The following is an 18,460-nucleotide window of genomic DNA, read 5'->3' on the forward strand; positions in this document are numbered from 1 at the left end:
ACTTAGTTATCACTTTTGCTTGTAACTTGGTGCTCCATCATGTTGGAAAAAGCATTGGTCATCACCAAATTTCTCCTGGATTATTGCTAGAAGTTGCTCTTGGAAGATGTTTAGCTACCATTCTTTATACATGGCAGTTCTAACTAAGTGACTCGATAAAGAAAAGATTAAAATTTTGAGTCCCTGGCCAGGAAACTCCCCAGATCTCCATCCCATTGAGAACTTGTCAAAAAAAGTGAATGGGCAAACAAAAATACAGAAATTGTGATAAATTCCAAGCACTGACTAGACAAGAATGGGCGGTCATCCGTCAGGATTTCACCCAGAAGCTGATATCCAGCAGTCAGGGCAAAGTGCAGAAGTCATGAAAAATAAGGGGTAACATAGTACCTCTGCATAAACTTCATGGATTTGTCAATAAAAGTTTAACCCCTTCATGACCGGGCTATTTTACATTTTTTTTCTTCCAAGAGCCATAATTTTTAGATTTTTCCATCTACATAAGAATAAGAGGGCTTGTTTTTTTGCCAGACAAGTTGTACTTTTGAATGACACCATCCATTTTATTATGGGATGCACTGGAAAGCGGAAAGCAAATTCCAAGTGGATAGAAATTGCAAAAAAAAAGTGCAATACCACAAATTTTTTTTGGGGGTGTTTTATTTACCATGTTCACTATATAGTAAAACTGAACTGGCAATATGAATTTCCAGGTCAGTACGATTACGCAGATACCAAAGATGTATATACTTTTTTGTTATTTAAGTGGTAAAAAATTTTTTTAAATCTGAGGCTGTGTGAGGGCTTATTTTTATGCATCAGCTAAAATTTTTACTAATACCATTTTAGAGCAGATACAATGTTTTGATCGCCTGTTACTGCATTTTATTTCAATGTTGTGGCGGCCAAAAAAACATAATTCTGGCATTTCATTTTTTTTCTTATTGCACCATTTATCGATCGGATTCATTTATTTTATATTTTGATAGATCGGACTTTTACAAATGCAGCGATAGCAAACATGTGTATTTTTTATTTTTTAAATTGTTTTATTACTAATGGGTCAAAATGAGAGTGATTTGAACTTTATTTTTTTCATATTTTTAAAAAACTTTTTTTCACTTTTTACTTTACTGTAATTCAGCCATCATCTGCCAGGAAAGATGGGGGCTCTGCCTTGTGAGCCCACATCAAAGTCAGGGACACAACATATGACTTAATTATACGTCATACAGTACAGACCAAAAGTTTGGACACACCTTCTCATTTAAAGATTTTTCTGTATTTTCATGACTATGAAAATTGTACATTCACACTGAAGGCATCAAAACTATGAATTAACATATGTGGAATTATATACTTAACAAAAAAGTGTGAAACAACTGAAAATATGTCTTATATTCTAGGTTCTTCAAAGTAGCCACCTTTTGCTTTGATGACTGCTTTGCACACTCTTGGCATTCTCTTGATGAGCTTCAAGTGGTAGTCACTGGAAATGGTCTTCCAACAATCTTGAAGTAGTTCCTAGAGATGCTTAGCCTTGTTGGCCCTTTTGCCTTCACTCTGCGGTCCAGCTCACCCCAAACCATCTCGATTGGGTTCAGGTCTGGTGACTGTGGAGGTCAGGTCATCTGGCGTAGCACCCCATCACTCTCCTTCTTGGTCAAATAGCCCTTACACAGCCTGGAGGTGTGTTTGGGGTCATTGTCTTGTTGAAAAATATATGATGGTCCAACTAAATGCAAACCGGATGGAATAGCATGCCGCTGCAAGATGCTGTGGTAGCCATGCTGGTTCAGTATGCCTTCAATTTTGAATAAATCCCCAACAGTGTCACCAGCAAAGCACCCCCACACCATCACACCTCCTCCTCCATGCTTCACGGTGGGAACCAGGCATGTAGAGTCCATCCGTTCACCTTTTCTGCGTCGCACAAAGACACGGTGGTTGGAACCAAAGATCTCAAATTTGGACTCATCAGACCAAAGCACAGATTTCCACTGGTCTAATGTCCATTCCTTCTGTTCTTTAGACCAAACAAGTCTCTTCTGCTTGTTGCCTGGTTTCCTAGCAGCTATTTTACCATGAAGGCCTGCTGCACAAAGTCTCCTCTTAACAGTTGTTGTAGAGATGTGTCTGCTGCTAGAACTCTGTGTGGCATTGACCTGGTCTCTAATCTGAGCTGCTGTTAACCTGCGATTTCTGATGCTGGTGACTCGGATAAACTTATCCTCTGAAGCAGAGGTGACTCTTGGTCTTCCTTTCCTGGGGTGGTCCTCATGTGAGCCAGTTTCTTTGTAGCGCTTGATGGTTTTTGCAACTGCACTTGGGGACACTTTCAAAGTTTTCCCAATTTTTTGGACTGACTGACCTTCATTTTTTAAAGTAATGATGGCCACGCATTTTTCTTTACTTAGCTGCTTTTTTCTTGCCATAATACAAATTCTAACAGTCTATTCAGTAGGACTATCAGCTGTCTATCCACCAGACTTCTGCACAACACAACTGATGGTCCCAACCCCATTTATAAGGCAAGAAACCCCACTTATTAAGCCTGACAGGGCACACCTGTGAAGTGAAAACCATTTCCGGTGACTACCTCTTGAAGCTCATCAAGAGAATACCAAGAGTGTGCAAAGCAGTCATCAAAGCAAAAGGTGGCTACTTTGAAGAACCTAGAATATAAGACATATTTTCAGTTGTTTCACACTTTTTTGTTAAGCATATAATTCCACATGTGTTAATTCATAGTTTTGATGCCTTCAGTGTGAATGTACAATTTTCATAGTTATGAAAATACAGAAAAATCTTTAAATGAGGTGTGTCCAAACTTTTGGTCTGTACTGTATGTCATGAAGGGGTTAAAAAAGTATGAAATGCTTATCAGAAATAACATCATTGGTATAATGTGTTCAGTCGCACAGGGGCCCAATAAATAAGGGGACCCACTTTCACCTTCAAATCAGGAAGTAGGTCCTCTCAGACACAAAGAGGGGCCCATATACTGTTCTTGTACAGGGGCCTCTTCTGTCTGTGTCCGCCACTGATGCTGATAATTGTACTTCAGTAACTAGAGAAACATCCGACTAAAAGATCTAAAATACTGAAGCAAAACACTTTATGAAAAACAAAATGTGTGTCAGTCTCAAAACGTTTGGCCACAACTGTACAGTGGCAGGTTAGTATAATTACTGGCAATGATAACTAGCCAGGAGAGTAAGGATGCAGCCACAGGATGAGCACAAAAAGCATAGTGTATCAGCAAAGGGGTAACATATAAGGAGATAAAGCTAAATGAGAATGCACACAGTAATGCTACATTTCATACAACCTAGCTTTCCATTAAAGGGAATCTGTCACCCCCTGGGAGATATCAGACCCCTACTATGCGCATACAGGTGATAGAAAAGTAAATCTATACTTTCCCCCAGATGCCAAGCCTCTGGAAAACAGACTTTATAAAACCAGATTTCTCTGCAATCAGACCTCTACTATGGGCCATACAGGTAAGTATAGATTTACTTTTCTATACCCTGTATGGCCATAGTAGAGATCTGATATCGCCCAAGGGGGTGACACATTCCCTTTAAGGGGTAGCTACTGGACGTCCTTGGATGGTATTGCATCTACAACCTTTTTATTCCCTATATGTATTATCAAAATTGCTGCTTTTACTATAAGAAGTGATCCAATAATAGAGCAAACTCAAAATATCCCGTTACCCAGCAAATCACTCAGAACGCTTTTTATGGGTAGCCTGTGTTCTGCTTATGGAGGAGCAGACTCCTATAACAGCCTGTGCCTGCTGCTGGGATAAGAGGGAGTCTGCGCTGTTATCAGATCACTCACACCTATATAGGGATTAGGTCCAAGGGTAAAGTATATTAGGGTGTAACTGGCTACATCTGTGCAGGCTCACTTCTAGAAATACTTGACATGAGCCATATTATTACATATTGATTTCAGTATAAGATACAAATTGTACAGTTATTTATATAGGAAAACATGAAAAGCACTGAGATATTCTAGGGATTTGGGACCCACCCAATGTGAATGAGAAAGATTTTACCTTCTTGTTTGTTTGAGTCCATGGCTGGCTTTCCCTGTTCTGAAGACTCACAGATCATCTTTGCACAGAGCTACAGTATTCTGTTCTCTGAAAGCAGCTCATGGGCAGCAGTAACTATCATGTGAGTTCAATGATGTTTCATGACGGCCAATGCCTGTTTTCATAAAAAGGATAAAGGGTTTATTGAAATTCTGGACGTAGAAAATGAAAATGTTGAACTCACATGCAGTGACATGCCAGCTTATGAAAATTAAGTTTATTTTCACGTGATAGTGGGATAATAATCTACAGAAAGGAAAACAGGATTCTTCTTCATAAAACCATTTGCATGATCTGTCCACCTTTTTTTAGTCTAATAAACTCTAATAATACTGTTATTATACTACATGACCACCAGTTCATACATGGCTACAGTTAGGTAGTATACAATATACTTTTGCTTTATCAGAGATCAGCTATTAAAACATAAAGTTTATCTCCATTGACACATTTATTAAATTCCATTTAAAATAAAATCAACATGGAGGATATCTTACCAGATTTCACGATATACAGTTGAAACCAGAAGTTTACGTACACTATATAAAAAGACACATATACATGTTTTTCTCAATATCTGACATGAAATCAGAATAAACCTTTCCCGTTTTAGGTCAATTAGGATTACCATAATGTCTAATATTTGCCAAATGCCAGAATAATGAGAGAGAGAATGTTTTAAGGCATTTTTATTACTTACTGCAAAGTCAAAAGCTTACATACATTTCATTAGTATTTGCCCTGAAACTGAATGACTTGTGTCAAACATTTGGGATATCCTTCCACAAACTTCTCACAATAGTTCGTCGGAATTTGGGCCCATTCCTCCTGACAAAACTGGTGTAACTGATCCAGGTTTGTAGGTCGTCTTGCTCGCACCTGCCTTTTCAGCTTTGCCCATACATTTTCAATAGGATTGAGATCAGGGCTTTGTGATGGCCACTCCAAAACATTGACTTTGTTATCCTTAAGCCACTTTGTTACCATTTTGGCAGTATGTTTGGGGTCATTGTCCATCTGGAAGACCCATTTCCGCCCAAGCTTTAACTTCCTGGCTGATGTCTTGAGATGTTGTTTCAGTATTGCCACATAATCTTCTTTTCTCATGATGTCATCTATTTTGTGAAGAGCACCAGTCCCTCCTGCAGCAAAACAACCCCACAACATGATGCTGCCACCCCCGTGTTTCACAGTTGGGTTGGTGTTTTTAGGCTTCAAAGTTTCTCCCTTTTTCCTCCAAACATAACGATGGTCATGTGGCGCCCCTGAGAGTTCGACCGCCACAGGGATGCTGCACTTCTCTAATGGAGTGTAGCATTCCTCCTCTGAGGTAAGAACAGTGCGATGGTCAGGACCCTTCCTTCATATCCAACACCACATTTCTCCCACCAGAGGGGGCTAGAATGCCCTAGGTGCTGCCCTCCTGGTTACAGGGAGACTGGGGAACCAAGAGATACAGGAACCATTTAGTGGGTGAGGGTGGAGGACTCACATTTTAGTGACACTTAAAATTTGATATTTAATACCTTGCCATCTTGGTCTTTGGTCCTTTTCCTGTTCTAATGGTCCTTTCTGTCCACCAGCCGGTCAGGCTGTCCTTCAGTTTGCTCCATGATGGTTCTTTGACTGTTCTACTGTGAACTCCTACCCTGTAAGCGGATCCTGTGTGGGCCTGCATCGGATGGAGACACAGCCCTCGTACCTTGGCCTTGGGTCGAGGTGCAGGTTGCAGATAATGTATGTCTCAACCCGGTCAAGGATCATGACCAAGAAGGCCCGGAGCTTAAGAGTGTAGCTCCACAGCAAATGGATCCCAGGGAGGATGCAGACGGAGCGGTATACGCCACCTGTCCTCGCCAACCTGATATATTCAGAGGGATTCCGGCTGCAAGAGGGGTACCGGCCCCCGACACCCGACCTTGCTACTCCACGTCCTGGTCAGGAAAGCCCGGTAGGCCCTGAGGATCCCACCGGGTAACGGAAGGAGCGGAGCTGCCACCCGTACCCTTTTTCTGAGAGGAGTTCAGAGGGAGACCCGGCCTATCTACACACACAGACAGGAAAGTACCCGGTCTGAAGTCTAGGAACACTCTGGTGCGGGGTCCTGATTGAATGCTGGACTTACTCGGAGGTTGTCGGACCCTCGTCTCTGGTGACCGCAGAACTCCGCGAGGAGCAGGGAGTCGCCTTCCTACTGCCATCTCTTTCATGAGTAAAGCCTTGGAAGTTCACCCCTATGGCCTCCGGACTCTTTATTCTGCATCACACCGCGCTACGCAGCACCAGGCCTCCTAGACTACTACCCCCGTCATCCTGTCCCTCTGCCCTGAGGCCTTGCTCCGCCTGTGGGGAGTAGTAACAACTACGGCTGCCATAACACCATGCCTCAGCGGACTGCAGCAGCGCTGGTGGTCCTCACCAGGTGCCACAGGTGGCGTAGTTGAGATCAGCCACTCAACCTGGATAACCCCGTACCATCTCTCTTTTTTAGTGTGACGACCCTGGGCACGGAGCGGGTCTGGGCAACGGCTGCACCCCATCTCTACATCAAAGGACCCGACTCCGAGTCCCCCATCTCCCAGGGTAAGGGCTTTCGAGGCGTCACAGTCATTATGACCCAAATGTTTAATTTTAGTTTCATCAGACCACAGGATATGTCTCCAAAAATTAAGGTCTTTTTTCATGTGTGCATTTACAAACATTAATCTGGCTTTTTTATGTTTCTTTTGGAGTAATAGTAATGGCTTCTTCCTGGCAGAGTGGCATTTCAGCCCTGTACTGTTGATACAGTACTCGTTTCACTGTGAATATTGACAGAATCTTACCAGCTTCCGCCATCTACTACACAAGGTCTTTTGCTTTTGTCCTTGGGTTGATATGCACATGTTGGACCAAAGCACGTTCATCTCAGGCACACAGAACCCGTCTCCTTCCTGAGCGGTGTGATGGCAAGACATTACCATCTTGTTTGTACTTGCGTATAATTGTTTGTACAGATGAACGAGGCACCTTCAGGTATCTTGAAATTGTACCCAAGGATGAGCCAGACTTGTGCAAGTCCACAATTTTCTTCCTGATATCTTGGTTGATTTTTTTAGACTTTTCCATGATGTTACATAATGAAGCAGTGTGTTTCAGGTGTGCATTAAAATACATTCACAGGTGTGTCTCTAACTCAGATGTTGCCAAAAAAACTATCAGAAGCTTCCAAACACCTTACATCATCATATGGGCAGTACAGAATTGTTTAAAGCCATAGTAATCTTAGTGTATGTAAACTTCTGACTTTGCAGTAAGTAATAAAAATGGCTTAAAACATTCTCTCTCTCTCATTATTCTGGCAGTTGGCAAATATTAAACATTATGGTAATCCTAATTGGCCTAAAACGGGAAAGGTTTATTCTGATTTCATGTCAGATATTGAGAAAAACATGCATATGTGTCTTATTATATAGTGTATGTAAACTTCTGGTTTCAACTGTATACTGCATTTTATATACTTATTTTAACATCAGGAAGGAAAACTTTCAAAAATGATTAGACAGCCAATCTGACATTTTATTTTTAGTTCTTATATGGTACTTGAACCAGCAATCAACTGATCACTTCTACTATTTACTGCTATACTACAACATGCAGAATATAGTTCTAATCTAATCACGGTCTACTATGAAGCCAGGCCATAGGAAGTACCAACATGGCAACCATGGGAGCATTAAGCAGGCCACTGGCTGCTGTGCCAACCCATTGGCACCCCATGATCACATCATGATGAAGGTAGTAAACGTCCAAAACGGACACCTGAGCAGGATTATTTGGCTTAAATGTTGCTGACAATGATTGATAGAAGCATTTAAGGGGTTAGCAGCAATCAGAGTAAGTAAATAGCCGACACTTGCCCTGTAGGAACGGGCTCAGCTGATGAGCTCACTCCACATATCTAACCCTGTTCCATGATAAATCTATCATGGAGTGTTAAGGGGTTAATAATGTATGCACTTTGAATTCTGAAATATGGTGACAGATCTGCTTTAAAGAGAAACTTGAGTATGAACTTAAAAATAAGTATGTCTGTGGGTTCAAATGGATAGAGGGGTTAGTAAGACCATAGCATTGATTACAGTTAAGGAGTAACTAAACTTTTTATTTATATATAATTATTGATCAGTCTTTGCAAAGTTATTTTTTTTTCATAATATATTTCATTACCTTATTTTGTCTCCTTCTCCATGTAAAATAATAGCAGCTATACTCACCTTCGGTGCGGGTGCTGTTCCAGCTATGTTGGCGCTCTCCCTCCCAGAGCTTGCGTGACATTGTCTGTCACGCAAGCCCTGCAGCCAATCAGCGGCTGCTTCCCTCTCATTTCCTCTGGACGTGAGAGAGCAGAAGCAGTTCTCACTTCTTCCGGGTGTCAGTTTAATCTGAAGGTAGTAAGAGGGAAGCGGGTGCTGATTGGCTGCAGTGCTTGCGTGACATAAAAATGTCACGCCAGCCTTGGGAGAGCAGGGGCTAACATTGCTGGAACAATGCCAGCACTGCAGGTGAGTATAGCTGCTATTATTTTACATCAGAGAACTATGGTGATTGAAAAGGGGTTGTCGGTGTAGTGGACAATCCCTTTAAAGTGGAGTTTTCCTTTAAGTTACAACACATAATGAGTTGTATAAATATATTTGTTGCAAACACATTCACATCACAATCACCGCGAGTCGATCTTTATTAGACATACATACCCAATGAAAAATATCCAAGCTTTGCTGCATTCTAATTACTGTGGCAAACTATCGACTTTCGTTTTGTATGGTTGCTTTTCTGACCTTTAAAAACTAATTCTCCCATGCTTGCTTCACAGCTGACTATTAACTAAATAATCTTTAATTTGTGATGTGTCCCTAGGTCTTTCCTGGATAATTGCCTTGAATTGGCTATCATCCAGTGTATATTTCTCCTTATCAAAGATTACAAATACTCCTGTCCTTAATAACAACTGCATTTTAAGTGCCTGAAATAGATTGCAAATAAAATGTATCAAACAGTAAAGTAAATGATACATCAGCATCTTGTATTGATGTCCCTTTAGGTATAAAGTTACTGTATGGTATAAAGCTGATAGGCACCCTGTATTTTTTGGAGGCTTCAAATGAAAATAAGAGTTGGTGCAAATCCTACAGTAAGATAGAGGCCTACAATGCACTGCAATAGGTGTAAATTTCACATTTATTAGCATGAGAATTATATCTCTCTTGCTTGGTGGCAACATCCAGTGGCTTTGATCCAAGTATTAAAAAACTATGACCTCCTTGTTGTCATTGTTGCAGACCAATATCAACATTTGCCATGTAAAATGAATCAAAGGGCTAAGTGTGGCTCCTTAACCACACATTGGGAAACATGAGTCTTGTAGTCCCTTAATTAACCCTAAACTATCAACTACTCACATGACTTGTTATATGAGTTTCAATATTTCTTAGAGTACCCCTATACATGGATCTACTAGACATTCCCTTTCCAAAGCCTCTATCCACTAGCCTTAGAGGAGATAAGACTTTTAATCTCCTTTTCGCATTTTTTTATATATCCTTTTAGCTTCTAGACTTCGCATAACCTCAAAATGTCACTCTGCAGAATGGTAACAGCAAGATTTATGAAATTATTGTAGAAAATTTAAGTTATAGAGACCGACAAAATTGCTCTTTTTGAAAAGATTTTGAGCACCTGTCCCCCATTCCTTCTGAAAGGGGTGAATTTCTTTACTTACAAAACTATAAACCATGTTTAAGATTCACAAGCTTTACTTCAAAAATATATATTTTTGTACTCAAATGTATGCATTTGGGGCTGAAAAATCAATCTTTTCTATTGGGTTTTATTAAAAAATGTAGCTTTATTTTGCCTTTTCCCTGTGTTTTTTTTGTTGTTGCTTGTTTCCTTGAACATTCAAGTTTGATGCGGTCTCTGATCCTAAATCATCTGGCAGGCGTTAAAAAAAAAAAAACAGATTAAAGAGTTCTAAATGCTCCTATTCGACCATCAGTATAAGCTCACTGACAGATTCTCAGTTAAACCACTGAAGCCAGCAAAAGAAGAGGATATTGAAAGCAAAAGGTGCAAAATTTTTAATGAAACCCCATTGCAAAAATGATTTGTAGCCAAAAACATATGCATATAAGTAAGAAAAAAAAATTGTCCTCAAACGTGGACAACTCCTTTAAGTCCGAGTATTACTTTTTTAATTGTTTTTCATTCTATAGCTGAAACATTGTTAGTGGAGTCACTTTCATATAGGTGACTATATATTTAGGGACTCTTTCAGATGACACTGTGTGGAGACATTATATGAGGGCAAATGCAGAGGGGAATATGTAACTGGAAGATAAAACTCTGATTCATCTCATTGGAAGAAACTATCAGGGTAGAATTAAACATCCCCTTTGTGCCAGTTTTCTGGAATGAAATGGCACATAATTTATTGCAAATGGTACGGTATTTGCACAAATTTTGCTAATTTTTGCCCTTATGTGCTTTGGCAATTCTCTTAATAAGTGAGTGGGTCTTTATTTTCTATAATGTATCATTCAAAAGCATAAAGAACAAATCTAGAACTCCTAATATAGCTTTGGCACTTTTGCTTATATTAAAGGTTACTGCTTTTTATGAGTATAATCATTCCCACACAATCTCATACAGTACAGACCAAGAGTTTGGACACACCTTCTTATTTAAAGATTTTTCTGTATTTTCATGACTATGAAAATTGTACATTCACACTGAATGCATCAAAACTATGAATTAACACATGTGGAATTATATATTTAACAAAAAAGTGTGAAACAACTGAAAATATTTCTTATATTCTAGGTTCTTCAAAGTAGCCACCTTTTGCTTTGATGACTGCTTTGCACACTCTTGGCATTCTCTTGATGAGCTTCAAGAGGTAGTCACCGGAAATGGTTTTCACTTCACAGGTGTGCCCTGTCAGGTTTAATAAGTGGGATTTCTTGTCTTATAAATAGGTTTGGGACCATCAGTTGTGTTGTGCAGAAGTCTGGTGGATACATAGCTGATAGTCCTACTGAATAGACTGTTAGAATTTGTATTATGGCAAGAAAAAAGCAGCTAAGTAAAGAAAAACAAGTGGCCATCATTACTTTAAGAAATGAAGGTCAGTCAGTCTGAAAAATTGGGCAAACTTTGAAAGTGTCCCCAAGTGCAGTTGCAAAAACTATCAAGTGCTACAAAGAAACTGGCTCACATGAGGACCGCCCCAGGAAAGGAAGACCAAGAGTCACCTCTGCTTCTGAGGATAAGTTTATCCGAGTCACCAACCTCAAAAATTGCAGGTTAACAGCAGCTCAGATTAGAGACCAGGTCAATGCCACACAGAGTTTTAGCAGCAGACACATCTCTTCAACAACTGTTAAGAGGAGACTTTGTGCAGCAGGCCTTCACGGTAAAATAGCTGCTAGGAAACCACTCCTAAGGACAGTCAACAAGCAAAAGAGACTTGTTTGGGCTAAAGAACACAAGGAATAGACATCAGACCAGTGGAAATCTGTGCTTTGGTCTGATGAGTCCAAATTTGAGATCTTTGGTTCCAACTACTGTGTCTTTGTGCGACGCAGAAAAGGTGAACGGATGGACTCTACATGCCTGGTTCCCACCGTGAAGCATGGAGGAGGAGATGTGATGGTGTGGGGGTGCTTTGCTGGTGACACTGTTGGGGATTTATTCAAAATTGAAGGCATACTGAACCAGCATGGCTACCACAGCATCTTGCAGCGGCATGCTATTCCATCCAGTTTGCGTTTAGTTGGACCATCATTTATTTTTCAACAGGACAATGACCCCAAACACACCTCCAGGCTGTGTAAGGGCTATTTGACCAAGAAGGAGAGTGATGGGGTGCTACGCCAGATGACCTGGCCTCCACAGTCACCAGACCTGAACCCAATCGAGATGGTTTTGGGTGAGCTGGACTGCAGAGTGAAGGCAAAAGGGCCAACAAGTGCTAAGCATCTCTGGGAACTCCTTCAAGATTGTTGGAAGACCATTTCCAGTGACTACCTCTTGAAGCGCATCAAGAGAATTCCAAGAGTGTGCAAAGCAGTCATCAAAGCAAAAGGTGGCTACTTTGAAGAACCTAGAATATAAGACATATTTTCAGTTGTTTCACACTTTTTTGTTAAGTATATAATTCCACATGTGTTAATTCATAGTTTTGATGCCTTCAGTGTGAATGTACAATTTTCATAGTCATGAAAATACAGAAAAATCCTTCAATGAGAAGGTGTGTCCAAACTTTTGGTCTGTACTGTATATCTTTAGAATACGTGTTTATTGTATTATATTAGTGTAAACTCAAATCAGGACTAAGAGTTAAACAAAGGGTTGCTTTCATTAAAATCCGCCTAGCATATTACCCCAGGCTGTCCTGATGTTGGAGAATGAAGGTTATAAGTTCACTGCATACAGTCATACATATCTCATAATGATGAACCTTTCATATCACCCAGTCCAAGGCAGTTCAAGTCTTCACTATTGTTTAGTATCAGTAATTAAATGCACAGAAAATGTCAAAACTCACAAAAAAGCAATAGAACTAAATGTATATGGAAACATTTTAATAGAAAGGTGTTTTTAAAAGAAATTTGACAATGATAATTCTGTTTTATCACATACCATTGCAATGTAGGAGTTTTAAAGTATGCCAACCATAATGTAGAAAAAGTATGTACTAAGAGTTAAAATAAATGAATAGTTCAACATACAGAATTTGACTTCACAGGATATTGTTACGGGTGCAGATGGTGGAACCACTGTGCTGTGGTACAAGGAGGGACCGGAGGGGCGTAACTAGGGGCCTCACCGGACCGACCTTGGCTATACGGCGGCTTAGCTGACTCCGAGAGCCAAGGAAGGACCGAGCAGGTGGGCCAGGTGTTACTCCGGGACCGACCTCGTGTGAGAGCAGGCGATTCCCACGGGACTGATGACAGGCGCAGACTGGCATGGCAGATAGGCAGGTAGATGAGCACGGCTGGTAGGCAGGCTTGGCTGGTAGGCAGACTGGCGGGCATGGCAGGTAGGCAAGCTGGCAGGCACGACTGGTAGACAAGCTGGTGGGCACGGCTCATAGACAGGCTGGCACGGCTGATAGACAGGCTGGCGGATAGCACTGGGACCTGAGACCTAACAGGAACCAAACTGACAACGTTGCACAGGCACCTCCATGTTGGGGGCGGTGCCTTAAATAATACCTGTCCTCCAGCTATTGGCCAGGGACATCTTAGGACATCGCGAGCGGTCCCTTTAAGAGACAGGGAGCACGCGCGCGCGCCATAAGCACAGTGCCTGGGGATCTACGCACCCCAGGCACAGCCAGCATGGGAGACGACCGGCGGTGAAGGAAACACCGGTCGGGGGCTGCGGCAGTAAGAGGTTCGGTTTCTCTGCCAGGTAGGAGGCAGAGACGCCAGCGCTACAGATATATTCACCTATTACATCTGATCTGACTGCAATCAGATCACTCTCTTCTCTACCCAATTCCGTTAGGCTTGTACCAATGGATTTTTCTCCCATGCAGCTGAAAATATAATTTCAGCCTCATATAGGAAGAGTAATATAGTAGGTAAGTCCATCTAATTATTGGCTACAAAGTTATCTGTGAGTACTGTATGCAGTATCTTCAGTGTATATCTATGAGATGCAGCTTCAGTCTGCCTCCTGCATGTAAGAACTGACAGGGAGAATCCTGTCACAGGCAGAAGGCATGGTGACAGACTATGTCACTAATCTATCACTGCTGCCTTTAGGTAAAACTGGGGGTAGAGTAAATGTAGTATAATGAGACTCCACTTCCTCTGCAAAGCCAGAGGCATCATGGGAAATATAGTCTGTATTAGTGAAGTCATACCAAAGGCTAAGAATGAATCAACATTAGTGTTGAGCGAGTATGTTCTATTAACCCTTTCGGCGAGTATGCTCGGGCCGAGCTTCGAGTATTTACAGCTGCTCGGTGATATGGTTGAATCGCTCCCGTGAGCATGATTTGCGACTGTTTGACAGCTTTATTACATGTGAGGAATGTCTATTTCTTACACATTCCTCACATGTAATAAAGCTGTCAAACAGTCGCAAATCATGTACACGGGAGCGATTCAAACATATCACCGAGCAGCTGTAAATACTCGGAGCTCGCCCGAGCATACTTGGAACAGAACATACTCGCTCAACACTAATCAACATGGCATACAACCCAGACATAGCACATCAACTAACACAGGTATACACATAGCAAACTTAAAAGGCTCTACATTATTCTTTAGTAATAGCCTATGATCAACTATATAGGCAACAAAAGCAAATTGTGAAATGTTGTTCTAAGCCTGCACATCACCCTATGATAAAATGGAAGATTTGTTCAAGTGTTGTTATTTGTACATTTTACACTAAGCTAAATTGTATATTTACTATGTGCAGCAAAAACAAAATTTACAGGTGTATGAAAACCACCAACAAGCAAGTTATCTGCTTTCCTTTTGACGTAATCAAATGTTTCAATAATATACAAAGTAGCTCACAATATTAACACATAAACCTCTAAATAGCTTGATTAATGTATTAATATTAATACCTTATTATCTTATTATTATTAAGTATTCACACTTTCTTAGAAGGGTGCCCCAGAAAGTAAGCTGGTCATAGGGTGGCCTGTTGCTTGCACCACTAGAGATCATTTGTAATTTCCAAAAAACCTGGGAAGTGTTTCCTTTTTAAGCAACACCACAGAAGAAATGAAGAATCACATGGTGTCCTTTAAAAACAGAGGTACTCTTGAAAGTTGCTAAGTTCTCTGCCTCGTAATTGTGGTCCCCATATAAGAATTCCTTTTTGTAAGATTTCTATAGTTGGGTATTTGAAAATAGGTTTTCTAAAAAAGACCACCCTCTACAATAAGTTTGACTTCAGTGGTTATAAAAGCATTAACTTGATAAGAAGACTCTGCCTTTCACTTAGAGGGTACCTCCAGCTTTGCACGAAAAAAAAACATTATAGTGCAGTATTAGGGAATTATACTGTAAACCCCCAGCACTGACTGGCTGAGGTCTGTATTGAGGAATGCACTTACACACGTGGTCAAAATTGTTGGTACCCCTCGTTTAATGAAAGAAAAACCAAATGGTCACAGAAATAACTTGAATCTGACAAAAGTAATAATAAAATCGATGAAAATGAACAAATGAAAGTCAGACATTGCTTTTCAACCCTGCTTCCACAAAATTAAAAAAAAAAATTAAACTCATGAAATAGGCCTGGACAGAAATGATGGTACCCCTGAAAACAATGTGACAAAAGGGACATGTTAAATCAAGTTGTGTCCACTAATTAGCATCACAGGTGTCTACAATCTTGTAATCGGTCAGTGGGCCTATATATAGGGCTACAGATACTCACTGTGCTGTTTGGTGACATGGTGTGTACCACACTCAACATGGACCAGAGGAAACAAAGGAAAGAGTTGTCTCAGGAGATTAGAAAGAAAATTATAGACAAGCATGTTAAAGGTAAAGGTTATAAGACCATCTCCAAGCAGCTTGATGTTCCTGTGACTACAGTTGCACATATTATTCAGAAATTTAAAATCCATGGGACTGTAGCCAACCTCCCTGGACGTGGCCGCAGGAGGAAAAAATCAAAGAGACGGATAATAGGAATGGTAACAAAAGAGCCCAGGATAACTTCTAAAGAGATTAAAGGTGAATTTCAAGCTCAAGGAACATCAGTGTCACATCGCACCATCCGTCGTTGTTTCATCCAAAGTGGATTTCATGAGAGACGACCAAGGAGAGCACCATTGTTGAAAAAAATCACAAAAAAGCCAGACTGGAATTTGCCAAACAACATGTTGACAAGCAACAAAGCTTCTGGGAGAATGTACTATGGACAGATGAGACAAAATATGGACGTTTTTGGCAAGGCACATCAGCTCTATGTTCACAGACGGAAAAATGAAGCATATCAAGAAAAGAACACTGTCCCTACTGTGAAATATGGAGGAGGCTCTGTTATGTTCTGGGGCTGCTTTGCTGCATCTGGCACAGGGTGTCTTGAATCTGTGCAGGGTACAATGAAATCTCAAGACTATCAAGGGATTCTATAGAGAAATGTGCTGCCCAGTATCAGAAAGCTTGGTCTCAGGTCATGGGTCTTGAAACAGGATAATGACCGAAAACACACAGCTAAAAACACCCAAGAATGGCTAAGAGGAAAACACTGGACTATTCTGAAGTGGCCTTCTATGAGCCCTGACCTAAATCCTATTGAGCATCTTTGGAAAGAGCTGAAACATGCCGTCTCATTGACACTTACAGGAATCATTTAATTGCAGTGATTGCCTCAAAAGGTTGTTCAACAAAATATTAAGTTAAGAGTACCATCATTTCTGTCCAGGCCTATTTCATGAGTTTAATTTTTTTTAAAAAATTCTGTGGAAGCAGAAAAGCAATGTCTGACTTTCATTTGTTCATTTTCATCGATTTTTAATTTATTACTACTTTTGTCAGATTCAAGTTATTTCTGTGACCATTGTGGGTTTTTCTTTCATTAAACGAGGGGTACCAACAATTTTGATCACGTGTGTATGTAGGGTTCCACTTATTTAGCATCCCCCTCTGATTCCAAGGATACCATATTTATTATGGCGGCCAGTGCTGTTTGATCCTATGGCCTAAAACCTGACCTGATCCCTTAACCTACCAGCAAGAGCATTGTCCATTCTTCCTGCAAACAAGCTCTCTCTCAGTGAGATTGGATGGAGAGCATTTGAGAACAGCAATTTTCAAGTCTTACCACAGATTCTCAATGAGATTTAGGTCCAGACTTTGACTGGGCCATTCACACACATTAATATGCTTTGATTTAAACCAATCCATTGTAGTTCTGGCAGTATGTTAGGGTTGCTATCCTGCTGGAAGGTGAACCTACGCCCCAGTCTCTAGTCTTTTGCAACCTCTAACAGGTTTTCCTCCAGGATTGCTCTGCATTTAGCTCCAGCTCCATCCATCTACCATTCAACTCTGATGAGCTTTCCTGTTCCTGCTGAAGAAAAGCATCCCCACAGCATGATGCAGCCACCACCATGTTTGACGTTAGGGATGGTGATTTCAGGCTAATGTGCAGTGTTAGTTTTCCGCCACACAGAGTGTTTTGCATTTATCCGAAAAAGTTCTACTTTAGTCTCATCTAAGCAGAGCACCTTCTTTCACATTCTAGCTGTGTGCCATAGATACTGTGCATGGCTTTTTGCAAACTGCAAATGGGAATTCTTATGGCTTGATTTCAAAAATGGCTTTTTTCTTGCCACCCTTCATTTAAAGCCAGAGTTGTAGAGTATACCACTGTGGACAGATTCTCCCACCTGAGCTGTGGATGCCTGCAGCTCCTCCAGAGTGACCATGGACCTCTTGGCTGCTTCTCTAATTAGTGCTCTCCTTGCTTGGGATGTCAGTTTGGGTGGATGGCCATGTCTTGGTAGGTGCAATTGTGTAATACTCCTTCCATTTTTGGATGATGGATTGAACAGTGCTCCATCAGATGTTCAGAGCTTGGGCTATTTTTTCATAACCTAACCCTGCTTTACTCTTCTCCAAAACTTTATCCCTGACCTCTCTGGTGCATTCCTTGGTCTTCATGATACTGTTTGATCCCTATTCTTCTCAAACAAACCTCGGAGGCCTTCACAGAACAGCTGTAGTTATACTGAGAATAAATTATACACAGGTGGGCTCAATTTATTAATAATATGAGTTCTGAAGACAATTTGTCCCTCAGGATTTTATTTAGGAGTGTCAGACTATAGGGGGCTGAATACAAATGCACATCACAATTTTCAGATTTATATTGTTAAAATAATTAGAAAACCATGTATCATTTCCTTTACACATCACAAACGCTTGCTACTTTGCCTTTACACGCACGTAGGAAAAGACCTGTCAATCAAGGGTAGTGGGCATGGAGAAACCACTGGGCAGCAGACTAGTCTGCAGGGCAGCTTGGTCTCTGACGGCTTTTAAAGCAAGTTTTTCTTTTAAACACTGCGGTGTATCATAGTTAAACACAGTGTCTGGGTATACCATGACAGAGAGGGACCAGAAGACCACGGTGCCTGGTTTCACGTACTCCTGCACTGGTTAGAAGCACTTCACCATCATATTAAGCAGTGCAGGTTTTCTCCTTGCTGGTAGTACAGGAGTTAATCTGTTCAATTGAGAGCTCTTGAAGCTTTCCTGCTTTGTTGGTCTCAGTTGTTCAATGTTGTCCACTCCACTCTGCTATATAAACTCGCCTCTG

At 40.9% G+C, this 18,460-nt stretch overlaps 1 protein-coding gene across 6 annotated transcripts in view; it reads right to left on the reverse strand.

Annotated features, from left to right (window-relative positions):
- ARHGEF33 (Rho guanine nucleotide exchange factor 33) overlaps nucleotides 1–18,460 on the reverse strand; it is a 155,800-nt gene that overhangs the window by 98,228 nt on the left and 39,112 nt on the right. Inside the window, exon 2 of one of the 6 annotated variants that reach the window (XM_073672570.1) lies at nucleotides 4,070–4,223. The exons of the other annotated variants lie outside the window; for them this stretch is intronic. Coding sequence (XP_073528671.1) covers nucleotides 4,070–4,127 — 58 coding nt within the window. The 5' untranslated portion in view covers nucleotides 4,128–4,223. The remainder of the gene's footprint in view (nucleotides 1–4,069; nucleotides 4,224–18,460) is intronic. 6 annotated transcript variants of the gene reach the window in all.

Source organism: Phyllobates terribilis, unplaced genomic scaffold (genome assembly GCF_046119375.1).
Source record: "Phyllobates terribilis strain yellow unplaced genomic scaffold, ASM4611937v1 Scaffold_3__8_contigs__length_932513732, whole genome shotgun sequence".
Lineage (NCBI taxonomy): Eukaryota > Metazoa > Chordata > Amphibia > Anura > Dendrobatidae > Phyllobates > Phyllobates terribilis.